Below are 27,454 nucleotides of genomic sequence, written 5' to 3' on the forward strand. Positions count from 1 at the left end.
GCACCAGCTTTCGTATGAAATTTGTTTACTGTAATTACCACACCATTTCAGTAGCGTACATTTAGACCTCCATACTCATTTTGGTGTTAATTTCTCAGAGCTTCAAACAGATGGCAAGCCTTCTTGTACTTTATTCGCTTTGATGGACAGTTTTTTTCTAATCTCCTTTCCACAGATGCGTTGACTCGCTGGAGGTCTCAGCCTCATGCAGTGGTATCATTTTCTACTCCCTTGCACGATCCAGGGCCCCAAGTGGATGTTAAAGGCCGTCCCCCCTTAGATGCCGCACCTCAGCTGAAAAGTGCCATGGGAACATCTGAGTCCCCTCTGTTTCTGGCGCCTAAAGAATTCCCTTTCTTTTTCACTTTGTGCACTGTGGGAGTGTGGGAGGGTGTGAATGTGCGTATGTGCAATTGCATGTAATCCTGAGTTCTGCGTTTGCAGCATGAAAGGGCACATGGGCCTTGGGTTTTCCATTGTCCCACAACCATATACGCATGTATAACTTTTGTAATCAGGATTTAAACCGCGTATGTATTCATGGAAGGAGAAAATAGGAAATATGCCTCTTTAGAAGTTCTTCGCAAGGAAGGGTGCTGGTTACTCAGTGGTGCAGGCCAAGTGATGGGAAGGGCTATCCTGATTTCCAGTCCTCTCCTCCCAGCAGCCCCCGGTGCTTCCACAGAGCTGCAAACGTCACGGGAGACACTGTCATGTTATCTCATTATCCACTCAACGCCACCACCATCTTGTCCAAGAGTTACAGTATGGGTTCATCTTCTCAAAAAACTCTGAGGCCATCCCCTCAAAAATACTGTGTGCCGCCGACTTCCCACACTTTGGAGTCTGTGGGGACACAAAAATGGGTCTTTTCCCCATGTTCTGTCACATTCCCAGCACATCTTCCTTTTGGTGTTGTCTCAGCGACAGCCAGGCTTCTGTGCCTGTAACAGGGTCAGCCTGGGTATAAGACACATCTTGATTCCTTTCAGAATGTGAATATCAAGACTTTCCCTTGCCCTCTGCCCAAACACCGCCTCTCTCTTTGAATAAGTCCACCGGGTAAACCAGACCCACAACCAGAGAGGAGAACAAAACGCAGTTCTCAATGCCAATCGCAGCCTGTTCCAATCACTTTCCAGTTATTCATTTCCTGCCTCACAGCCTTCTGCTACGCGTGTACTGAACTGCAGTTCAAATACTTTCTTATTTCGTTTTTAATTTACTCAAGTATATTGTAATCTCCTTGAGGGAGACGAGGGACCATGTGTTACGATTTTGGTGTTTCTCGTGGCCTGCAGCACATAGCAAGCGCTGAACCCGTATTTTCCGTTTGTTTCTTTCCTTACAGCCCCTGGCTTAAATGGGGCAGCGCTACAAAACGCGCAGGTCTGTGGGGTGAGCGTTTCTGCCATATAAATAGAGAAAATGCAGAGCAAGAGGGAACGTGCAGTGGGCCCCAGCGTCAGAGGCTGGGCGTTTGCATGTCATCGGCTGGCAAAGCGGCAAGTGCCATTTTCCCGAGAAGCAGCGCTGTGATGTTCATTCGGCTGTCAGTTGCTCCGTTACAAAGAGGCCGTGATCCCTGTCGACGTGATCTTGTAAACTGGAGCTGGTAAATGGGACAATTAAATGTCTTTCCTGCAGCAGACTCATTCTCGCTGCAAAGACAAAAGCTAAGAGCTCTCCTGGGAGGAGAGGGAGCCGGAGCAGCGTCAAGTTTGCAGCCAGGCCCGTATTGTCTTGCTCTCTGCACCGGGGAGCCCAGATCTCTCTCTCTCTCTCTCTCTCTCTCTCTCTATTTATACCTCTAATGACAGACAGGAAGCTCACGCACACTTGAAGATGCCTTTGTATCCATGGAAGTTACACCTGTTCAGAGGATCTTCCTATATCTATCTTCAGGGAAGAAGGCATTGCCAGCACGGGTCTCTCTGCCAGCCTCGGAGTTCTGTGCCATCCTAGGAAGGCTGTGTGTCAAACCAGGTGTCACAGACCTCTCTCTCTTTTCCCTAAAGCTGCCAGTTAAAAGGCAGCGTGGTGGGGCTTCCAGAAGCAGGAGCCAGAGAGATGTAAAATCTAGAAGGGAACAGGCGAGGATATCGGAGACAGCTCTGTGCACATGTATGTCTGAGACTTGCTGCCATTAGCACTTTGGGTGATGCTGCAAGAGGCTGCATGAAACATACAGAATTGGTCAGACCGAATCCTGTGCAGAAAGGACACAGACAGCGGGCCCACCCACCAGCATGGACTCTCACATCATCCATCCACTCACTCACAAGGCAGAAGTCACGGCTTTCAGATTTGCAAAAATTAATGAATAAAAATTTAAGTAGACACCATCCAGCACATCATAGGAAAGAAGGTTTCAGGTAGAAAACACTGGAATGAGCTACAAATGGTAGTGCCCTTTCCCGAGGGTTTGGGGAGCGTGTTGAATCATCCTGTAAGGGCTACATAGTCACAGGGGGTAGTATGAGAACCAGACCGCCTGCATTCAACTCCTACCTTCAACAGGTGCTACCCACTCGATCTTGAGCCAGATACTCCTCTTATATATCCATCCCCACACCCATGCATTTATCAACTTTTCAATTCTTTTATTTAACAAAGTTACATAAATTATCTTCTCTTCCAGGCACTCTATAGAACTTTCCGAAATTAAGCCACAAGCCCTCATATCAACTTAATGTGGCTGGTGCCATTATCACACCCATTTTACAGATGGGGCCAGAGAGGTGAAGGAACCTGCTCAGTCTCTCTGAGCACCAGATCTAACACCTACCAAACGTAGGACAACAGCATCTACCGTGTGGGAGTTTAGTTGGAATTCAATGAGGGTGCACACGTGCAGTGCCTGGAACACACTTGTTACGCAATCAGTATTGCTGGTGATCACATTATTTCCTGCCTGAAGCCAGGGAGGCTGGGGCACTGGGTAGATCACATTCTCCTTCCCATGCCCTCCCATGGAGCCTGTGAGTCCAAGGATGCATGTCCAGAGAGAAGGCGTAGGCCTCCAAGAAGAATCTATGGTCAATGGTAAGAGAAATCAGTTCCTTATTTAGCCCTCAGACTCATTCTCCCCACCTCCCCAGGGACTGCAGTTGCTTTTCAGATTAGATTTCAGCCTGTTCTTAAGACTGTCCGAGCACTAAGGGCATTGCTTCCGGAAAGGACTTACAGCATGCAATGTGACCAGCCTTCAGACTGTTGAGCCTTTCTCCCCCAGGTCAGTGGTGAAAAGTCAGTTGTGAACCTATACCCTTTAGGCTTCACGCAGGGCCTGAGAATTTGCTGCAGTACATCTTCTAAAATCAGCCCACACATGTACCCTTGCAGGCACACATCTACATATTTTCTTCCCTTGGTCTCTGGCCAAAACACCTGACCCTAGGCAGTGATCGTATGGAAAGAAATAGTATGTGGTTTTTAGAAGCTGGGTTTAATATTTTGCTTCATTTCTGGTCAAGGCAACTAATGCTTTTTGGTGTATGGGCCGACACTCCAACTGATTGACGTCATTTAGTTTTGACTTACTCCTTCCCACATTCATTCACTCATTTTCATCCATCCATCCATTAAATTTCTTAAGCACTTAGCACAGAGTCAGCATCTCTGTGTTTGTATACAGAGATGGATAACACAGTCTTTGGCCCCTACAAGCTCAGAGTCCTGAGAGACAGACCTGCAGATCAGTGCTTATGGCAAGATTAGATGATTGAATTTGCATAGGGCCATAGGCAGGAAAACAACGTGGAGTGTTTTGAGATCAGAGATTTGGGGGAAGGAAGAAGTGATCAAAGAAGGAGCCTGAAGGGCAGGAGCTCATTGCAAAGGACTCAGCTTTCATGCTAAGAAGTCTGGGATATCCTGGAAACAGTGGGGCCATTGGGTGAGACCAGCTGTGTGCTGGGTGGACCCAAGATTCTTCAACTGTTGTCCATGGAAGCCCAGTGTCTCCTCACATATAATAGAAGGCAGGCTGTCACAGGTAGGTGAGGGATTAAAGATTTGAACAATGGCGCTATAGTGTGGAGGAAGGTCACCAGGAAATGTTACCATAGTAACACAACCACTAGTAGAGTCGGGTTGTGGCCTCCGAGGCAGGCAGAATGTCCAGATTAAACTCTCCTGCTTCCAAGATATGTAACAACTGTCAGTATCACCAGCATCATAACAATTTATTGTGGATCTGTGTGGTATCATGCTGAAAACTTGGCAATGGCTATATGTGGGGTCATAGCTCAGAGGTCTCCATCTCCAGGAAGTCTTCCCTGAATACAGAGGGATGTTGGTAAGAGACCACAGTTTCTCCTGTGGCATCAGGATATCTTGTCAATAGAAAATCCGTCACACTCAAGTATAATTGTCAATTGCTTCTATGTCTTCCCCATTAAGAGGTGAGTTTATTCAGGGTGAAGATCTTTCCTTGTTCTTCCTGAATCTCCAGTCCCTGGCACAGATCTTGGCACATAGTCGGTGGGTCCATAAAAGTGTGTTGACTGAAGTCTTGGCTGAGAGATGCAATCAGTTGGAGTGTCGTCCCATACACCGAAAAGGCTGTGGGTTTGATTCCTGGTCAGGACACATACCTAGATTGCAGGCTTAATCCCTAATCTGGGTGCGTAAGGGAGGCAACTGATTTATGTTTCTCTCTCTCTCTCTCTCTCTCTCTCTCTCTCTCAAAAACAATAAAAAACACAAATAATCTTGTTGAGGATTTAAAAAAAAGTGTGATGCCCTAGCTGGTTTGGCTCAGTGGATAGAGCATCAGACTGTAGACTGAAGGGTCCCGGGTTCGATTCCCAGTCAGGACAAATACCCTGTTTTCAGGCTCAATCCCCAGTAGGGGTCGTGCAGGAGGCAGATGATCAATGATTCTCTCTAATCATTGATGTTTCTATCTCTCCCTCTCCCTTCCTCTCTGAAATTAATAATTAAAAAATAGAAAAAAAAAGTGTGTTGACTGTAGATGAGGCTTTCCTTTTGTTTAGCTAGTGATTCACTGATCTGAGAATCAGCAAGAGAGGAAAGAATCTGTGAAGTCACAGGCAAAGGGGTCAGGAATAGTCTCTGGAACCTGGAAATCAAGGCTGACCCAGGGGGCAAGCACGTTCTAAGCAAAGGTCCCAGCAACAGAGTCCCACGGTTCCCCACGGGAAACCGACCTCTATCCACAGCCAAAGACGTCAGAGTGACGTTGCTGCTGATCCCATTAGGGTTTGCTGTGAACACCAAGAGGGGAACTGACCCCATTTCAATCCTGTTTCATGTCTTGTCCAGGGATTGGGCACTTGGAGTTTCTCAGAAGCCCGAATGGAATTGGAAATGGCAAAGGAACAACTTTCTTTGTAGAAAATCTGGGGCACCATCAGCGGCAGCCTCCCGTTCTCCCGGAGAACAGATTCAGCCACTGTGAGCTCTGAACTGCGGTTGGGAGTGAGGACAGCTTGGGGTCTGCAGGTTTGAGGCCAACTCTGTTTCTTGCCTAGTTGCCCTGGAAGGAAGCCACTGGTCAGGTCTGGGATTTAATATGTGGCCTTGAAACTGCGTAAGGTCAGCCAGACCATCTTATCACTGACCTTGGGACTTTAGTTTCATTAATTCTAAACTCTTGAGTTTCAGTCAGATGACCTTGGATCTGGAAATAATAGCATCTGGAGCCTAGAATCTCTGTATCCATAATCTCCGAGGGTCACTGAACAACTTGCTAAAGAGAAAAAAAAATACCTTTGGTGTGGGCTGGGGAGCCGGGGAGAGGAAGAATACAAGATTCTGGACACAAATAGACTAACTTTGGAAGATAAATCTCCCTTATTTAAATGTCAGAATATTCCATTTCTGTATAATGCTGAGAAGTCACAAAACCAGAATAAAAATAGGCTTAAATATATCCAGTTATATGCAGAGACAGGCTGTCTTTGGCATAAATGTTCCACCTTCCAGTTGAGGTCTCTGCTCTGTGGATGGAGCTCGAGCACCGTGGAATTCATTGCGGGTTGTCGCCATCTGGCTGGGATTTCAGAAGGCCATGTGATCAACCGTGCAAGCTGGAGTTGGGGAATTTTGTGCACACAGGTCCTCAACCTGTGTCTCTTAAAGAAGAAAAAGGAAAAATTGGAGCAAGAATTGGGCAACTCCATCAGACATCAAACGATGTACGTGGTCACAATTTTCCATTCGAGGGTAGAACTGGTGAGAAATAATTATCTGGAGTTATGACTGTAGAACATTTTCAAGAAGTCCAGGACATTCTGTGTTTAACAAGCACTCTGGAGTCTGCTTAGCTAATTTGTCTCTTACACATAGAGATGGTCAAGTTGGTATGACTTAAAAGGCATATGCATTTGTGAGCACAAATGAATTCATAGTAACTTTTTGACATTGCACATTTTCTCAATCAATAGTCCTCTAATTCCTATGACTCACTGTGTAAGAGCATGAGGGCTTTTTAATATCACAAAGGGATCCTTGTGTTTTAAAAGGCTATAGAGGCAAGAAGAAAAAAAAGGATAGCAAAAATTCCACATCCCATGCCAAAAAATATCTTTCTCTCAGCAAGTAAAATGACGTCACTGCCTTTTAGCTCCCTTTCTATTGAAGTGCTCTGAATAAGCTTCCTGAGACTGCAAGGTCCTTAAGCAGAGGAGCTCATCCCCGTTTTATCTGCATTCCCCTTGCCTAGGACAGTGCGTGCGAGTTTAATGGGCTCTCAAGACTTGGCTGTGGCATGAAGGAGAAAGAAGAGAAAGCAGAAAGAAAAGCAAAGGGAAGAAAGAGGAAGAAGGGGAGAGAGAGAAAAGAAGAAGGGTGAAGAACAGAAGGGGAAAAATGGGGGGAGGCAGTTCTTATCTGGCTCCCGTCCCCCTTAACATACGTCAGAAGTACCGATGGCAGAGAGACCAGAGCCAGGGATGAGTGGGAAAGCATATGGGGATAGGGGAGTAGTTACATACCGATTCCAACTCAGGTAAGTATGGAGGGCAGACACTATTGACTTTTTGCCCCATTCTACAAATGATGCAGCTGAAGTCAAGTGAGAGGAATCAAGGTCATGAATTAAGGAAGCTGGGGAAGAAATCTGCATCTGTAAACTATTGGCTATTTGGGGCCACTGTTCATTATGATTGTACAATGATATCCACCCACACGGCCACCGAGGAACACACCCAGAGCTCAGTTATGCAAGCCTGCTTTACCTCTCTCCTAGAAGATAGAAACAGGGCGCGCAGAAATAGAGGAGCCACATGCATTACCGGTGGGAATGTAAATTTGTTGTACTTCTGAAAACTATCCACTGGGAGTATCTACGGAAGCAGAGTACATGTGCACTTATGACCCAGCAATTTCATTTCTAAGTGTATTCCCAAACAGCTAAGTGCCTACGTGCACAAAAATGTGCAAGGATTTTCAAAGCAGACAAAAACGAAGACTAACACAGTGTCCATCAAAGCAGATGTATAACTAAATTGTAATACGTTTGCACAATGGAATACTATGCAGTAATGAAAAATAACGAGCTGTAGTTAACTCATTCATACGGACTAATGCCACAAAAGATACAAATGAATATACGTTATATAATTCTACCATTTATTTGAAATTCAAGAAGCAAAAGCTGTCCATGATCACGGAGAACAGAGTGGTGTTGACCTTTTGGGGGGGATGTTGGCTGGGAGGGACCATGAGAGAGCTCTCTGGGGTGCTGGCCATGTTCCAGATCTTGATCTGGGTGGTAATTACACAGTGGTATAAAAATGAATTGCACACTGAGCTTTGTGCCAGAGAGTGAATGTACATTACAGTTGATAGAAGGCAAAAATAGAATAAGAGTGGCATACTAGAGGTGAAGGTATTCTTGCATTTTGGGAGTCAAGAGAGGGCATAATAAGGAGAGTGAACAGAAGCAATATTTCTATCCAGAAAAAGAAATACCTTTTCTAGAAATATGAACTGTTTACACAGAAAATAAAAAGAGTCTTAAAGGATAAAAAGGTATGTACTATGTTAACTTCATCCAGATTGTTGGAATTATTTTAAAATAATTTTTAAAGAATACATTTTTTACTTTTGTAATTTAAGGCAGAGGTCAGCAATCTTTTTCTGTAAAGGGCTAATTGGTAAACTTTTGCAGCTTTCTGGACCAGATGGTGACTGTCACAACTGCTCAACTCTGCTCCTGCCGCACAAAGGAAGCCACAGGCACGCGGAGTGCACGGATGATGCGCCTGTGTTCCAACAAAGCATCATTCACAAAGCTGGCAGTGGGCCACAGTTAGCAGATCATTATTTAAGCAATCAGTACAGGAAACAAAATTATTTTTAGGAAAAACATATATATGAATAAGAATAAACCCCAGTTTAAGATCTTCACTATTGTTATCACCTATGATACACATTGGGTATTCTCATACCATTCAAGTTGGTGAGGTTGGTCATTAGAATCCCCAATTGAAAGAGGAGGAAACTGGCCGTTAAAAAGGGTAACTTTCCCAAGGTCATGGAGCAAGTAAAAATCACTTCTTGCAACCCAAAGCCTTTGTTCTTAGCAACACCCCTGATGCTACATTTATGACTTTTTGTGTGTGAAATAATAAAAGTTTTAACCAATTACTAAGAAATAGAAAATGCTCATTAAAATGTATATGTAAAATAGTAAAATGGTCAAAAACTAGATGAAAAGACAACTCAGAGCTCCCCCCTCCTGTCTTTCACTAGTATTCAAAGGAATTCAAATGAAGGCAACCCTGAGATAGCACATCATACCTTCTATAATAGCAAAAAGAACCACAATGCGCAGAGCTGCTACGTTGTTCTGAACTTGGTACAGTGACTCATTATTAATAGTGAATTTATTTGGCAACAACCTTTTGGGGCATTAATATGACTATAAATCAAGATTCCTAGGGATAGTTATAGCCATTTACCTTTCAAACTCCACATTTAAGAATTTGCTACACAGAGAATTAATAAAAAAAGGTATAAAGATGTTCCTTCCATCATCTATAATAATAAAAGCATAATATGCTCATTAGACCGGATGTCCTTCCAGGACGAAGCCTCTGCTGCAGCTGCAGAATCGAGGCAGCAGCCTCAGCTGCGAGGGAGGGATCCAGGCAGCCGTGGCTGCGAAGGCTTACTCTTGCATAGATTTCATGCATCGGGCCTCTAGTTATCTATATGAGCAAAAAATGTTTAACATTAAGAAAATAAAGTAAGGAAATATTATTTAATAGTGAATATGATATTTTATGCAAAAATTAATTATGAGACCAGGTTATGTAACGTGAAAAAATGTTTAAAATATACTGGCAAGTGGAATAGTGGAATATAAACGTGTACATAACCAATAATTATTTAAAGAAATGTGTCTGCAAGTAGCAAGGACCAGAAGGTAATTATATATTGAAAACAATTATGTTGAGGTAGTGGACTGGGATGCTTTTCTATGTATATTAGATTGCTTTGCCAAATCAAAGTGTTTTTTAAAATGTAGACTGAGAGGGAGTTGGGGCCACTGTTATTCATCCTGTCACTCCTACGTGAGGTTCTATGACATCAATGTTTGACTTACCAGCAAGTCCTTCATTATGTTGTATTTCAACTTTAATGGTTCTCTTGACATTTGGTGTTCCTGATTTGAGCCATTCACTGATTGTCAGGAATAAGTTTGGCACTGCAGTCTTATTCCAATCCTGGTGTCAGATTGATAGTAAACACTGCAACTGCAGATCTCAAGGGACTTATTGGAAAATTCCCTGAGAACGTACACAGATAAATACCCTTGGCGCTTCAACTCAGAGGAGCAGTCAATGACTCTCTGGAATATTTATAGATTTTACCTGTTTCTTAAGAAAGTACTGTTTCATTATTATTCCAATGATATATCTAGTTAAAATTAAGAGGAAGATAAACAAGTATAATTTTTATGGTACCATCTAGTCACAGCCCAATGGCAAAGCAGGTAGGCCCTTTACTTCTACTTTATGCTTAAGATGGACACTTTCTTCTGTTGAAAAACTTCATTTCCAAATAAGTAGTTTGCTCTGAACTAGTTTTTAGGTTATAGGAGGTGGGGCATCAAAAGCGTCATTAATCACCCACGTTGGGTTTATATCAAAGCTGCTATTTTGTGTATAAATGAGGTTCGGGTGCATGGAAAAAAATTAGACTCAGGCAACCCATCACCAGGAATGATCTCAAGCCACACCTCCCTGGTGGTTTCAAATGGGTCCACATTCACATGTGTACGGGATCAGGAGAGCCATCGGGTCCAAATCTGGTTTCATATTGAATTTAATCAATAAAAGCAGTGGGTCATTGTCTGCCCAAATGTGGGTCTTTCCGTCTTGCCTGCTTTATTTTTGAAAGTTATTACATGAAAATGAAACCTTTGGAAGCAACAAACCCTTCCATGTCTATGTTGTTTCTTTCTGAATGAGGAAGCTTGACATTCAAGCCTATTTGACGACTTCCTCCATTCACACCCCACACCGTATCTCCTCTGCTCCTTATTGTGGTCACTGTGCACACGGACACCTCCAAGTTCCACACCATTTGGTCTCAGGTTTTCACAATCACCAAGGGCTCTGGATATGGAAACCCAGTTAGGAGCCCTGAGAGAGGGAGGACGAGTGAAACACAGGGCCAACACCCAAATTCATGGACTTCAAACGGGTGAACTGTTGGCCAGGAGCATATGTACGCAGTACTTGCCGATCAGAGAATAAGATGCTCCTAAATGCTAAACATTGTTAATCTAAAGAGTGGTTCTTAAATCTTTTTTAAATATATATTTTTATTGATTTCAGAGAGGAAGAGAGAGGGAGAGAGCAATAGAAACATCAATGATGAGAATCATTGATTGGCTGTCTCCTGCACACCTGCTACTGGGGATTGAGCCCAAAACCTGGGCATGTGCCCTTGACCAGAATCGAACCCAGGACCTTTCAGTCCACAGGCTGACGCTCTATCCACTGAACCAAATCAGCCAGGGCCTTAAATCTTATTGTGTATTAAAATACCCCCAAGTAGATGTAAAAATGCCCCCCCCGGGGGGGGGGTGGCGTAAAATGTCAGTATCTGTGTTTTCCACAGGCTCCCCAACTGAGTCTGATGGACACAGAAGTGACACAAGCATCTTTATAGGTAAGTTTACTGTTAAGGGCAACAGAACAGGAGTCTTTAGTTATTTTTATATCTCGCCACCTTGAGCTTTGAAGCTGCTCAGTTATTCTCTGCTGAACGCAGATCTACAGGGAGAAGGGATGGTTGAGCAAATGGCTTTGTCAATGGCACCTAGTCTTTGCTAACTTGATTAGACGTGATTTACAGATTAGCTTAGCTCAGCCCAAAATGTGATTTCTGCCTTTGAAGTCTCAATTTGATTAAAACATGTTTAGCAAGAAACCATAACTTTCTGAAATGCCAGGGATTATGCAGCTCCGAGGAGCTCTGTGGGAAGCAAGCAATTTGGGCGACCAAGTCGGGTCTTTGTGAACCTGGAGAGGCTGCCTGTGCTGGGGCCGAACATCTGACTCCTCTTAATTACATTCTGTCCTTGTTTCATTCCTTCTCATCTCTTGCTTCTGGGCCCGGAGTTTTCCCCTAACTGCCAGGGTTGAATGATTTCAAAAATTAGGTTGAGCCTGTTCCCACGGTGCCGGGGCCCGGGGCATGGACAAGTCTCCTTCTCTGTGGAAAAATGGAACGAAGTGTAGGTCACTCTCTCTCCCACCCTCAACCTTTGTCACCAAGTCATTTTTCCCAGCATCCTCTGCAGGGGACAGATGCTGTTCCTTCAGGGAAGGGGAAGGACACTGAATCTGGATTCTGACTGGCGTGTGTTTCAATCACAGCTTTGTCCCTTTCCAGATGAGAAAGCCTGCCTTAGGGATGTCGGTGAGGGTGACAGCAGATAAAGAAGCAATATTACATAATGATTAAAGCAAGGCCCTGGAGCCCCCTTGCCTAGGTTCCAATAGCAGAGCTGCCATGTACTAGTAGCTCGACACCTTCCTTAACCTACCCATGACTCAGTTTCCTCACCTGTACACAGGGACTAATCATAACTAATCATAACTAATGCCATTTAATCATTTTGAAGACTGAATGAAATTAATACATATAAGGATGGAGACGATTTTATGACCCTGTTTATCCCTCCGTAAGCATACCTATTATTATAAATGTCTGTAAGGATAACAATGATAATGGTGGCTGTTGAAAGATTTCCACTTAGAGAATGGAAAACTGTTTCTTCCCCTCCAAGGGAGTTCTCAGGGTCTCAAACTGCCTTTCCCCAAACCCCCATCCTTATTTTGGCATTTATCTCTTTAAATGGTTGCAATCGGGTGTTGCTGAGTCATCTGAGGACACAAGGACCTATGTCACGAAAAACCGCTAGCCGGGGACGCCAGTGGGAGATCAATTAGACATCTCTGAGTCCGGAGTGAGGCAGCCAGTGGTCTCACTGCACACCTCGGAGCCGAGATGGGCCAGTAGACACTCTCAGATGTCTTCAGTTTCATCTGCAACATGGCTCAGTGCTCAGCTGAACAAATCCAGCATGCCCTGTCCATGCCCAGGCTGAACACTGCCTGACTGGCCACCTACCACACCTCTCTCTCTGCTCTCGCTTCCCCACCCCTTCCTTTCCTCATGTCTTCATCTCTCCTCTTCTTCTTTTCCCCCTATTACTCTTTCTTTCCCTTTCTTTGCTTTTGACTATTCTTTTCCTCTTCATCATTTCCCCCTCCTCTCATTTCCTTTCTTCCCTTTTATTTCTTCCCCTCATATATCTGTGTCACTCTTGCCCTCCTTACCCTCCTTGCTCTCCATTCTTCCCTTTGGCACCTTAATCTTCTCCCTTCCCTTAGGAGAACTGGACAACCTACAATTTTAAGTCTTTTCTGCCCTCTTGTCTTTCTCCAGGCAGTCTAAGACCAGGAGTTATCACACTTTTTCTAGCAAGGGACAGATAGTAAATATTTCAGGCTTTGCAGGTCATAGAGTTTTTGTTGCAACAACTCAACTCTGCCATTGAAAGTAGCCACAAACAACACCTGAATGAATGGATGTGGCTGCGTTTCAATAAAACGTTATTTTCAAGAATGGGCAGTGGCTGGATTTGGGCCGTGGCCATAGTTTGGGCCATAGTACACCACTCCCTATGGAGAATACTCTTTCTCTTGTCTACCAACTTGACCTCAAACCACAAACTCAGTAATAATTTATGATCCACTCCAGTGCTAAAACCCGGGAAATATGTCATCTTGCTGGTTATAGCCATTCCAGAGGATTTGTATTAAAAAGTATACAAAGAAAAAGAGGAATATTTGACTACTACTGCACACAAATTAGACAATGGAGGAATCTGCCTCTGTCTTACAATAAATACAGGCTCAGAGGATTGGGAAGACTGTCTGATTGGACAGTGACTTCCTCCTGTTTCTCCCTAGAGACAGATAGCTAATGTCCTTCCTAAAGAAAACAGCATCCTCTTCATCAGAAAAGATATTTAATTGAAGAAATAAGCCCTGCAAAAGCATATCTGTAATGTCACCAAATCTAGTCATTTGTTCATTCAACTAATTTTATTTGAGCACCTACTGTGTGTCAGGCCCAGTAGTGAGCCCTGAGGGGAGAAAGAGGCAACAAAAATGGACATGACAGGGTGTGCCCTCGAGGACTTACAGTGCAGTGTACTGCAGCCGGCCAGGGTCATGAACAGATCGGCAATGAGTAGGCACCTAATGTGTGTCAAGCACTGGATTAGTTTCTTTATGTTTGTTCGCACACTTAATCCTTAAATGACTCTCATTTTAAGATGAGAAAACGGGAACTCAGAAATTAATGTGCCCAAAGTCATACAGCTAGGAACTTATAGAACCTTCTAGCTTACCCCTTCACTTGCTTTGCTAAATGCCACAAGAACGCTACCAGTATGGAGCTAAAGCGCATCTAGGCCAGAGCTGTGGGCTCTAAGGAAGTCTTTCTGGAGGCCCTGAAGGATGGGCCAAATGTTGAATCAAGAAGCACAGTTAGGAGAAGAGGGAAGGAGGAATTCCACTGAGAAAGGAATTCCATTTCTTAAAGGTGGTGGAATTTCAGGCATGGTAGAGAGTTAATAGGAAAATATTTAGGAGTGAGTGGGCCTTTGGCAATTTCCGTACCCACACCACCAGGCCATTCCTAAGCCGGCCCTAAGAAGACGGGCCGTAGAGGCTGCTCACAAATGTGTCCATCCGGAGAGCAGAGGCACCGGCGCTCATCGCCACCCACGCTGCGGGGCATCCAGCTCTCCCAACCCCAAGCTCAGACGGCAGCTCACAGATATTAAGCTGGGAAGCTGGACAACGCCAGGGCTGAGGCTATTCGCGACCCATCCAGTGGCTCAGAGCAATTTATGAGAATGCTAATTAGATACACAAAGAGCTCCTGTAATCACACAAATGCTCTGTACCCTGGCTGGCAGCATGGGTCCCAGCCATCAAAAGCCAATCCTGCCCGCTTCAGTGGAAGAGCAGCCGACAAAGACAGGAACTAGGCACGTTGACTGACTGACTCCCCGGAAGCAGGGAGCGGGCTTCTCCACGGGCTCCGCTCCACCACTCCCCACTCCCAGATCTGAGCATCTCTATCCTGGAGGGGCGCTTCCCAAAGCTCTGGACTTGTGTGCAGCCTGGCTCCTTACTAATACAAGAGCAGAGTGTGTGGTCCCTTCTAATTTGTTATCAATCTGAATGAGTCTTTAAAATGACCGCTTACACACTTGCAGTACAAAAGGGATAAGGGGAATGGATAGGTACCCAATGTACCTATCCAACTGAAATCATAAATGTTGTATATTTCAACTATCTCATATAGATCTATCTTATGTGCCCCAATAAGCTATAACTGGGGTCATTAGCTAGGTTTAAAACTGGGAGAGTCCCCACAAAATGCGTTGTTGGTCACCTATTTAACACAATATTAATACAAGAGGTGCATATGTCATATCTTTCACATGTTTCACATTTGATATCAGTCACATATACCTAAATATGATCTAAGTACAATGGGGTATACCATATAAATAATTTATACAAATATATGGTGATCACTGGCAATTAGGAAAATGCAAATCAAAACTACAATGAGATATCACCTCAAATCAAAACTACAATGAGATATCACACCTATGAGAGTGGCCATTATCAACAAGACAAGCAATAACAAGTGATGGAGAGGTTGTGTGAGAAAGGGAACCCTCGTCCACTGAGGGTGGAAATATGGACTGGTATAACTACCATGGAGAGAAGTCTGGCAATTCCTCCAAAAATTGAGAATAGAGCTACCATATGACCCAGCAATTCCTCCCCTTGGTATATACCCGAAAACCTCAAAATCATGTATTTGCAAAGATATACGCACCCCTATGTTCACTGCAGCATTATTCATGGTGGATAAGACATGGAAACAGTCAAACTGTCCTGCAATAGAGGACTGGATAAAGATGTGGTACATATACACAATGGAATACTACTCAGCCATAAGAAAGGATGAACTAGTACCATTTGCAACAACATGGATGGACCTATGCTAAGTGAAATAAGTCAATCAGAAAAAGCTAAGAAGCATATGATTTTAGTCATATGTGAGATATAAAACTGAAACTCGTGAACACAAACATCAGTGTGGTAGTTGCCAGAGGGAAGGGATTGGGGGGGAGAATGGGGTCCTAATATATGGTGACAGGAGAAAATTTGACTTTGGGTGGTGGGCACACGGTGCAATGTACAGATCTTGTAACATAGAAACCCACACCTGAAACTCATATGTTCATGTTGATCAATGTCACCCCAATCAATTTAATAAAAAAACATAAAAAATATAGGGTGAATACATATATTTAATTTTATTTGTTCAATACATTCAGACTAGTAATGTCTCAGAAACAGACTAGTCATGCATTTTTGAGTTTAAAAATAAACCTATGGCCCTAACTGGTTTGGCTCAGTGGATAGAGCATCGGCCTGTGGACTGAAAGGTCCCAGGTTTGATTCCCATCAAGGGCATGTACCTTGGTTGCAGGCACATCCCCAGTAGGAGGTGTGCAGGAGGCAGCTGATCGATGTTTCTCTCCCATTGATGTTTCTAACTCTCTACCCCTCTCCCTTCCTCTCTGTAAAAAATCAATAAAATATATTTAAAAAATAAACCTATGCTATGAAAATTGAGCAAAGTACAAAATGGAAGATTAAGTATTTGTCAGTGCTAAAGCACACTCTTGAAACTAAGGTGATCTGGCTACTCATGACCAAGATTTCTCCCAGCAGCATGGTTTAATGGAAAGATGATCAGAACTGGAGTCACATGAACTTGGGGCAATTTTTATGACAATCTAGACAGAGGGTTGCCCATAGACCAGCAGCACCAGCATCACCTGGGAGCTTGTTAGAAATGCAGAACCCCAGGCTTCCCCTCCCCAGACCCACTGAATCATAATTCCCAGGTGGTTTCCATTTACGCTCAAGTTTGAGAAGCTCTGCTATAGCTCACTTAACCTAACGGAGCCTCATTTTCCTGGTGTGTAAAACAGAGATAATAAGATCAACTCTAGAATGTTGTATGAAGAGTTACTAAAACCATTTGTGATGTACTTAGCACAGAGCTGGACCATTGAGTGCGAGCTCAAAAACAATCATTTTCTTCCTTTTTCTCAGCATTACTTGCTTCTGAGCAATATTATTATACAGTCTGTTCTTTATATCTTTTTGCTGGCTCTATACATCAAAAGGGCTTTAACCCCTCTTAACTTCCTTTCTTTCTCTTGAAATCCCAGAATCACATAAAGAATTTACAAAATCCATGAGATTGGTGGGAACCTATGAGATCACCTATTCAACACCCCCTCCCCCCAAAGCAGAAATGCCATTTTTAGGTCCCAGATTTACTCATTATCTATGTTCTCACTCAAGTGTTACCTTTTAGGTGCCAGAGAGATACCAGGCACTCAACAGATATTTGCTCAATGCTGAATGAGTTAATGAATGAGGTTCTAGTATGAGCTCTGGCTAGTTCTATTCTTTATCTAAATCTCACTACACTTATTTTTTGTGTGACCTTTTCAGTCCTTTCATTCTTCCATTAAAAAAAACTAGTTTATCTCATATTTCACCTTGACTACTTTCTAACCTACCCAAGACACATAAGAATATATATATACATATATATATTACTTCATATACATGAATTATTGTAAATATGTTCATATTTTGAGATTAGATATTTTAAGTTTATATATTACCCACCAACTAGACTATAAGTTCCTGGGAGAAAAGAAAAAAAGACTGTGACATTCCCTTCTTGAAACATTTCTGCCTTGAAAGGTATACTTCCTTTTGTTTTTAGATCCTCATTCACCCGAGGATATGTCCATTAATTTTAAAGAGCAGAAGGGAAAGAGAGAAATACCAGCATGAGAGAAACATCGATTGTGCTGATGTTTCTCTCATACATGCCCCAAAGGGGGACTGAACCCAAAACCTAGGTATGTGCCCTGACCAGGAATTGAACCCATGACCCTTCGTTGCACAGGACAACACTCCAACCAACTAAGCCACACCTGCCAGGTGGAAGGTATATTTCTCAGTAAATGATAGATAGTCATGATCAAAGCTGCAAAGAACCTATGATTGTTATTACTAAACTACTGAGAGCAAAGATCCCCCCGGGGCATTCCACTATTTCAGAAAGGACACAATGATCATACAAGAAAAAGGAAGGTAAGATCTTGTTGGGATCCTGTGTATCTCTTACAGCAGACCAGTGGCCTTTTTCCTAGGGAAATGCTTGGTGGGCTTCATGTAAGAAGTCCCCCCAATAACCTAACACTCCTTCAAAGGTTATATTTATACAGCTCATTAAGAAAAATTTTTAAAACATTTTTGAAATTCATTACACTCGTAATTGTCCGCCAAAGCTACTCTATAACAAGAGATAAACACTCCCTTCTAGAGGATGAATAATAATTAGGTACTGCTCAGCGCTGCTCTTTACAGGTCTAACTTTAGAGCATAATTAATCCTGTTGAAGCTGCATACGATAAGTGAAATATTTATGCAGCTGTGTTAATTTATGTATTTACTCCTAGAGAGACATTCAGAATTGGACACGTGGCTTTCCGGGAAGATTATGTTAAGACGCCCCCTGGAGCAACGTCATTTCTCTCCAATGTCTTTGCCTCCAGATGGTCTCTGAAGATGAAGCTGAGGAGACACATTTCCCAACCCCGACAGTCTGACCAGGAAAGCAATGAGCCAGAACATATTTATAAGAATCTAGACACTGCTAGTACAGGGAACATGCCTCTGGCCTATCTGAATGCCTTTACTTTTTATTTTCTAAAAAGAGGACATTTTCTGTTGTTTCCATGACACCAACTGGACCATATTCTCACCAATACAACACTAAATAAGGTGTGTTGAATATTGGAATTGCGGATGGATAGTGATGATGAGAAGGAGGAAGAGGAGGAGGAGGATGGTGATGGTGGCAACAATGGTGTTAATGGTGGTTATGATGACGGTGATGATAATGGTGTTGGTGATGCTGATTATGGTGGTGACGGTGATGGTGATGTTGATGGTGACAATGATGACAGTGGTGGTGTTGGTGATGATGATGGTGATGGTGATAACAATAGTGTTGGTGATGATGATGGTAACAGTTACCATTTATTGAACCATTTCTATATTCAGGTGCTGTGCTAGCTAAGCTCTTTACGTGCATTGTCTCATTTCATCCTCACACCAACCTTATCAGGTAAATACTTTTATACTAATTCACAGATAAGGCTAAGAAAATCACCTCTTTTGCAGAAGTATTTGTAAATGGGATAAAAGATTTAGTTCAGTTATGCACTAAGTAACTCCTTCCTAAAGGTGTCTACAAATCTTAAGTGTCTAATTAGCCAATTTTGAAAGACATCTTAGAGAATTAAATGTATCAGGAGTCTTACATAATTGACCCCCTTCTGGATTAAGGCCCCTTGAGGAGAGGCTTTTCCCCTTACTAGGTAGGGGGCTCATAAGTCCTCTGAGCTTCAGTTTTTCCTCTGTGAAATGGGTAAAAGCAATATTTCACTTCATAAGGTTGTTATCAATATTAAATTAAAGAACACATGTAATGTATCCAGTATGATAATTGACATATCTTATTCCCTAAATATGTTGCTGTTTCATAGCAGATTCTGATGAGTGACAGCAATGGTGGGTAGGAGCAGAGTTAGAACTCATTATTTGACAGCTACCCTCCATATTTAAAAGTTTCCTGTCAAATGAAACATATCCCAACACTAATCATTCATCCATGTGCATATTTATTCATGAAATCCTTCATTGGCCAGTTATCTGTCATGTTCAGAGTTTTGTGTGCTTACTGTTATAAATAATACTCTTGTTTGCTGAGTAGTTCACTCCATGTAGGGTTGCTTAGGCAACCACAGTGGTAGAAGGAACCATCAGTCCTAATCATTCATCCCTGTTTGTGTCTATATACCTTGTCCTATAACATCAAAGTCCTCTAATAAAAGGTAGAGCATGCCTCCAATCCTTTGACCTTGGGCTTGGCCATCTGTAGACAGAAGTTTGTTAGTAGATATGAATGTGACAAGGCAGCCAGCTGAAATGTGCATGTGCGGTTTAGGTGTTCCTTTCGGTGCCTCTGACACAGCCAACACAAGAGCTTCTCCTAGGTGGCTGCTGACCTTTCAGCCTGAGCCCCAGAATAGACACACGTGGAACACAGACCACACAGCTGACCAGGGACTTGCAGAGGGAGTACAGTCACCAGAGCCATCACAGCCTGCGGCGAGGCTCCTCCACTCCACCTGCACTTCCATGAGCAAAATGTATGTGTATGCCTCTCGCAGCGGTTCTCAACTTGTGGGTCGCGACCCCTGAACATACATCTTGCATATCAGATATTTACATTATGATTCATAACAGTAGCAAAATTACAGTTATGAAGTAGCAATGAAAATAATTTTATGGTTGGGGGTCACCACAACATGAGGAACTGTATTAAAGGGTCGCGGCATTAGGAAGGTTGAGAACCACTGGTAGGTTTCACAGCCGTAGCTGGCCCACACGGCCACAAAGCACTGTTACACAGCGGAGAACGTGGCTCACGATCTGAGGAAGGCACAAATGCTCCATAGGGAATTAAGAGAATCAGATGTATATTTAGGAGTTAAATATAAAACACATTTAGATTTCTTGATGGTACTGTGAGAATCAGGGTTCAATTCTGAAAGAAGAAAGAAGCTGCAAGGGATGATGTACTTGGTTCCAATTCACACCAACCCTATGCACTAACCTCTGCCCATTTCAATGTATTGGCCACAGGAGTCGCCAGATTTTCCTGTCCCAGCTCTAGGCAGGCATAGCATATTCCATAACCACTCTGACCGTAGCCTCCCCTCGTTCTTGAATACAGCTGCTGCCCTGTGTCCTGTGTGCCTGTACCCTACTCACACTCTCTCATTTTTCACTGTTAACCTGCCATCTCTGCTGGCTTTGTCTTTCCTATCTCAGTGCTGGCAGTTGAGAGGGGAACCAGCCTGCCATCTGAGCCACGGCAGAATTGTAAAGACGATGTCATGGCAAAGGCTATGGTGAGATCACCGACTATGAAACAGAGGAGAGACAGAAGGAAATGCTGCTAGAAAGAGTTGACCCAATTAGCTTCCATGAATGCCATAATCCCCAAGAGGGTGGAAACTTTTCTTTTTTTGCATGATAGAAAGTCAAGAAGTGAACTGTAGTGGAAGCCCACGAGCTTTCTGCTCACGATTCCTTTTCTAGAAATTGCTTCTGTTTCATTCCTTCCTCGGATAATAGCAGGAGCTGTTGTGTTAGTACAACATAACTCTACCCTCCTGATGGGCCCTTGACCCCAAATGCTCCAGGAATCCTTCCTCTGGAACTTGGAATTGAGAATTGAGAGACTCGAGATTGGGACATATTATGGGCTGGTTATGTAAAGTCACTGCTCCAGGGCAGACTTTCTCAGCTCCAGTCCTACTAACATCTGGGCTCAGATAATTCTGTGTTCTGAGATATGGGGGTGGGATGTCTTGAGCATGGTAAGATGTTTGCCAGCATCCCTCATCCCTGACCTCTACCCTCTAGATCCCAGTGGCAAACACACTTCAGAGTCATGACAATAAAAAATATCTTCAGACATAGCCAAGTGCTCTAGGGGTCAAAGTCGTCCCCCCTTTTGAAAACCACTGCTGGAGGGAAAGAGAGAGAGAGAGAGAGAAAGAGAGAGAGAGAGAGAGAGAGAGAGAGAGAGAGAATGAACCTGCAAATTTGTGCCGTTGAGGCCCCAGGTCTGCCCCAGTTGCTGTTCTTCCTCTAAATCTATTTGTTCAACTCTTTTCTAAATTCACTGAGATGGATACTTCTGCATCCCCAAAATAAATGTCTTTTAAAAACATGGCTATCTATAATTGGTTTCCATTATAAGCAACCCAAAGAACGGTGGTATCATGTGATATGCATTCAATAAATACTTTTAGTGTGCAAGTTCATCACATAAAAATCCATTGGAAAGCCAGTAAAGTGGGGGGAGGGGAACCAAAATGCAAGGGCCTCAAGTCCCCCACAGTAGGGGGTCACCCACGGTCTTACCATCACCCACAAACTGGAGCAGGGCCAGGTCTATCTGCCTCTTCCAAGGTGAGCCCTTCTGGAGGGCAATTCCATAACCAGTGGTAGCAAAGATGTACCCACTGCCGATGGTCACCAGCTTGCAGCCTTCATCCCGCCCAGCCTTGTAATTCAAGACCGCCGCATCGTAGATGAAAGCGTCCAGTTTCCTGCAATGACAAGAAACCAGGGAGTCATGGGAATGGCGGGGTACCATCTCAGGGCCCAGCTCCCAGCCCAATCCAGCATCACACACTTCCTTTCCCATGGGAGACAATGGCTCAGGGCCGTTCCATCCTCTCATCATAAAAGGATCTATTTTTAATGAAGAGATAAAAGCCAGAACTTTTTTCTCCAAGTTACAAGAGGCAGCTAAATAAAGACATGAAGAATCCTTATGCCCAAGTGAGTAAACAGTTGAGTTTGCTCGTTTAAGTGTTGCCCTTAGTACTCCCAACAGTGGAGGACAGCGGCCTATTTAGAAAGGCTGAATCAGAACGAAGTAAACTATTAAGGGGCAGGACGATTCGGGAGTAGCAGGCAGGCAGGCAAGGGACTCAGTAAGAATAAGGTCTCTTCCTCCCAAAAGAAACATGCTTACTGTGTATTCATATTACAAAAATATGATGTAATAATTTTTAGAAACCCAAATAATGTAGAAAATACTAACAATACAAGTACAATTAAAATTGCCCATAATTCCATAACTCAGAGGCAATCGTATTGGTGAACAACCTTCCAAATTAAAAAAAAAATTTTTTTTATTTGAAAGAGAGAAAGAAAGAGAGGAAGAAAGAGAGAGAGGGAAAAAGAAACACTGATTTGTTGTTCCACTTATTTATGCATTTATTGGTTGATTCTTGTATATGCCCTGAATGGGGATCGAACCCACCTTGGTGTATTGGGACAATGCTCTAACCAACTGAGCTACCTGGCCCAGGCCCAATCTTCCAAACTTTTTGCGCATGTGCACACACATGCACAGAGTCACACACATACACACACCTCTTTTAAAACAGGGTTGGTAACTTTTCTGAAAAGACACGATAATAACTACTTTAGGCTATGTGGGCCATAGGGTCTCTGTTGCAACGACTCAACTCTGCCATTGTGACATGTTATGGGCTGAGTTGTGTCCCCCTCCCCCCAAATTCATATGTTGAAGTCCTAACCCCCAGCATCTCACAATATGATCTTCTTTGGAGATGGGGTCATTGCAGATGTTATTGTTAAGATGAGGTCATCCTGGAATAGGGAGGGCCCCTCCTCTATTATGACTGGTGCCCTCATGGGAGGGGAGGTGTGGGCACAGACGCACAGGGAGACGCCCTGGGGAGGTGGGAGTGATGCTGCCACAGGTCCAGGAACCACCAGAGGCTGGGGGAGAGGCGGAGCAGCTCCTTCCCCTATGCCCTCGGAGAAGGCACGGCCCTGTCAGCACCTTGACCTCGGACTTCCAGGCTCCAGGACTAGGAGACAAATAACCTTGTTGTTTAACCTTCACCGCTTGTGGGATGTGTTATGGCAGCACTAGGAACTACGCACAGCATGGAAGGAAGCAGCCATAGATAATATATAAATGAATGGACTCAGCTCTGTTCCAGTAAAAGGCTACTTACAACAAGAGATTGGCCCATGGGCCATTGTTTGCCAACCTTGTTTTAACCACCCCCCACCCCCGAAATAGAATTTTACCAGGCAAACTATTTCACAAATTGCGTTCTCTTCTCATTTCACACCGCACACAGTGAACATATTTCATGTCAACAAACATAGCACTTTCCTGGGCTACATTTATTGTTATGGAGGTATGACGTATATAAAATAAAGTGCTAGATAAAAATTGACATATGCACACATACTTGAAATCATCATGCAGATCAAGGTATGGGACCTTAAAGGTCCCAGGTTCGATTCTGGTCAAGGGCATGTACCTGGGTTGCGGGCACATCCCCAGTAGGAGATGCCCTCCAGGGCACGGCTGTGCCTCATTCATTCCCGAGATCTCTATTAGCTGGTGTGCATATTGTTTCCAATTTTTTAAGTTATTTAACGAGGCAGGAATGACCACCATTGAACATGGGGATGGATACTAAATTCTAAAGTAGGTAGGAAAATGAAATTGGAGATAACTCCACTTCTTTGGCAACTTCTCAACATGACTGCCTTTCTCTCTTTAACAAGAAAACAAAACAGTGAAGCAAAGAAAAATAAAAGTGGCAGGGAGAGGACGTAAAATGCTGCCTCCTTTCAGAGACAGCTGCTGAAGGATGCCCTATGGGAATGAAAGTATTTGGAAGGTTTACGGCTGCGTTCTTTGTTTTAATTTTTTGTTTCTGTAATGGTGAGAGTTGGAGCAAGCCTACAAAGCTTATCTCACCAACAGAAAGACCCTGAAGCTTGTATCCAAAGCTGCAGGATTGGAGACGTGGTTTTAAACTCTGAGCGCATTAAAAGGGGATCAGAGCATCCAAGCAGAAGAGGAAGAAAGCTGGGCTTTGTCAATGGTGATGGTGATCCGGAGCTGACAACCCCTGAGGAAGCAGCCTCTCTGGAGAGCCGGCAAACTGAGACCCGGGGGAACAGGGGCTGGGGATATTGCAAAGGTCGGTTTGTATGTGGTGGCTGTAGGGGTGTGAAGGGAGCAGTGGACGAGCAGGTAGAAGAGATCTGGGTTCTAGTCCAGCTTTGGCTGATGGTGCATCCTCAGGAAAGTCACTTCTTTCTTTTGTGTGGCTGGTGGTCCTGCTGAGATGCTCATCGGCTCTGGGATTCTATCATTTCACAAGCCAGCAGTCACCTTCTGTCACTCTCCATAGGGCAGTTGAGACTGGATAACACGTGTTTCCTGAAGACGTCAGTCATGGACGGCATTTGTCCTCTTGATGTAGTGGGTGCTTGCAATGCCCGTACTTCACATATCAAGGTTTCCATGGAGATGCTGAGAACCTGGGTTTTATTAAGACTTTCCAAGCCTCACCCAAATCTTTACTCTCAATTCCTCCAAAAATAAACAGAAGCACACACCGATGCGTGCACAGGGGCATTCAAATGTCAAGGCCATAAGCTGGTATTCATGGGGTGAAAGTTTTCCCCCTCCTATTAGCCCATCACACGCTGATGCATTTCTGGGGTGGACATCTAAAACTGTACCCATCAACGAGACGTGTCCAACGGTGGTTTAAACCGTTAAGCACAGATTTCAGCAAATCAATACTGTATTTCATGACAAATCTTTTTCTTCAACTGAAAGAAACATATTCCCATTGTTATAAAGAAAGAAGTTAAAAATTGCTGACATCCTCAAGAGTGGGCTTTGTGGTCAAAGTCTTTGCGCACGGAGTGGACAATATCTGACCTTCGTGGGCTGCTGGGAATAAGGGGTCATATAAATAGAGTGTGTGTGCAGTAACTGGCCCATAGCAAATGCTCAGGACACACAGGTGCATCCAATCAAATTCAGATTTTACAAAGGCGCTCACAACTTTCATGCTCTCTATGTGACAAATCCAGTCCTAAGTATTTCATATGCATTATCTCATTTACTCCTTCTCACTATGCACAGGTTTACACCTATTGCCATGCCCACTGTGAGATGAGAAACTGAGTCACGGAGAGGTAAAGCGACTCTTCACCACCGCCCAGCTTAGAAGTGTCAGAACAGCCTTTGGATTTACAGTCTGATACCCAAGACCACAGAATAATCACCATGACCACGTGATCCATAAGACTTGTGAAATTAACTAGGGCAGCTCTATTTATTGCTTATGAAATTCAGACTGGGGGCTACAGCTATACATCAAGTCCAATGATATGAAAAAGGAAGCAAGGATGAGATTAGAATAGAGTTTGAAAAGATTTGGTGGGTTGTTCGGCTTCCTTGTGTCTCTTTACCAGCACATGCGTAGTTGTGGACGGTCTGGAGTTGCCCCACAGAAGAAGTGTCTGGCCCATTTGTTCGGGAGACGTTTAGGCGTGGATGGCCAAGGCTTCATGTTGAAGGTAAAGGTGAGGAAGAGGAAAAGGCTGCCTGAAACTGAAGCCAAATTTAGACCAGAAGCACCTGGGCGCTGGAGTTGGGATGCTGAGATGGCAATACGTTAAGCTGCCACATGGCTACTGGCAGCTCTGGGTTTGAAGCATCACAGAGATGAAAGGTTGGCGTGAAAGCGGCCTCAGAACTCAGAGCAGTCAGCTGGGTGCGTGAGGACTCACAGGCGAGGAGCCCGGTGTGCTTCTCTGTTCCGAGTTTTCTCCTCCTGCTTTTCAAGAAGAAATCACCTTTGTCCCCACCTCCCCAGCTCTTGCTGAGGTCACATAGCTGCCACCGGCTAAGTGCTTCTCCCACTGGGCGGAGGAGGCTCAAAGATCAGGACAGAGCCCCTACCAGCCAACTCCATCCAGCCAACTCTACTCCCTAGAGGCTGATCATTTCTTCAAACAATGGTGACAAATGAAACAACACCTAGGCTCCCCAGCACGGGGGCTGAAACAGAAGCGAATGAGTGCCATGCTGGTGTCGTGACATGCCCACTCCCTGCCAGGCCTGATAGAGGCTGTGTGGGTGCTGTCACCCTCTCCTGTCACCAGCAGTCCTCAAGGGAAGCAAATGATTAAAAATGACAGTGATTCAGAGTGAGAGGGGGAAATAAGACCTCCCTTTTGCAAATTTGCAAAGAAGCAAAGTAAGGACGACTGTCACATGTGCCCCTGCGACTTTAACCCAGCAGCTTCCTGCCAGGTTTTCCCACGGCTTTGGAGAGACGCTACAGCTCGCTGGAGCGTGTAGACAGGACCCTGTTTCCTCAGTCAGCCTTTCTTGTACCTGCACGATGGCCTGAAAGTTCACTCCAGACCCAAGACTGTTTGTGGGCAAATCTGATTCCCGCAACACAAAGGGAGACCATGGCCCTTTTGAGGATGGGAGCTTGCGTTGTCACGTGGCTTGACATTTCCTAATCAAAAGTTTCCGGTTTTAGCTCTTCATCTCCTCATGCATGTTTTCAGATGCTCTCGGGGGGGGGGGGGGTCATATTTAGCATATTTAAAGGCTAATTATATAGCTAAAGTTAATTATCCATTCATTAACATTCAAGAAGCCTTGAACAAGACATTGACTTGTTCTGATGAATTAATGAAAACCTGTGTGTGTGTGTGTGTGTGTGTGTGTGTGTGTGTGTGTGTGTTGGAGGTCTCAAGTGTTACTGAAAGGTAAACATCTCTTTGATGATAACTGCATGTATTTTTTTAGGTCACCTCGAAGCCTTGTCAGGAAGGAAACACATCACCCAGCCATTTAGGCCAGTCATGTCTGGGCAAGTGTGGAACATGGATGGGGTTCAGATCCGCCTCTGCCAGCTGTATGGGACCTCTTGGAGCTTCTTATCTGCAAGATGGGGCATAACAGCTCTCCCCCAGGGCTGGCTGTTGGATGGATGAAACAGAAATGAAGGTCTTCTGGAAACTGCAGATCCTAATGCACAACCAGGAGCTTGTAGTGGCAGTAATGACTGCTTTGGGCAGGAAGCAATGGGGATGCAGACCATCTTCAAGCACCCAGACATGGTGCTGTTCATGGGTGAAGGGTACTCGTGGGTCCAAGAATTGGTACCACTGAGGCATGACTACTTTTGCAAGCACCTGCTCAGGCAAGAGCCATTCAACACGCACAGAAACTATACCTGCCATCAGCACAGGATGGTCTAAAACTGGCTTTAGGGAAGTGGCTTAGAATCAATCACATTTTGACT

General features: G+C 44.0%; 1 protein-coding gene across 2 annotated transcripts in view; it reads right to left on the minus strand.

The window, feature by feature from the left end:
- The window catches only part of GRIN2A (glutamate ionotropic receptor NMDA type subunit 2A), a 365,860-nt gene that overhangs the window by 13,153 nt on the left and 325,253 nt on the right, over positions 1-27,454 (minus strand). For both annotated transcript variants that reach the window (XM_006096328.3, XM_023760225.1), the window contains one exon: positions 21,687-21,874. In XM_006096328.3, the coding sequence (XP_006096390.1) occupies positions 21,687-21,874 (188 nt within the window). The remainder of the gene's footprint in view (positions 1-21,686; positions 21,875-27,454) is intronic.

The sequence above is a fragment of the Myotis lucifugus genome, unplaced genomic scaffold (assembly GCF_000147115.1).
Source record: "Myotis lucifugus unplaced genomic scaffold, Myoluc2.0 scaffold_176, whole genome shotgun sequence".
In the NCBI taxonomy this organism is placed as follows: domain Eukaryota; kingdom Metazoa; phylum Chordata; class Mammalia; order Chiroptera; family Vespertilionidae; genus Myotis; species Myotis lucifugus.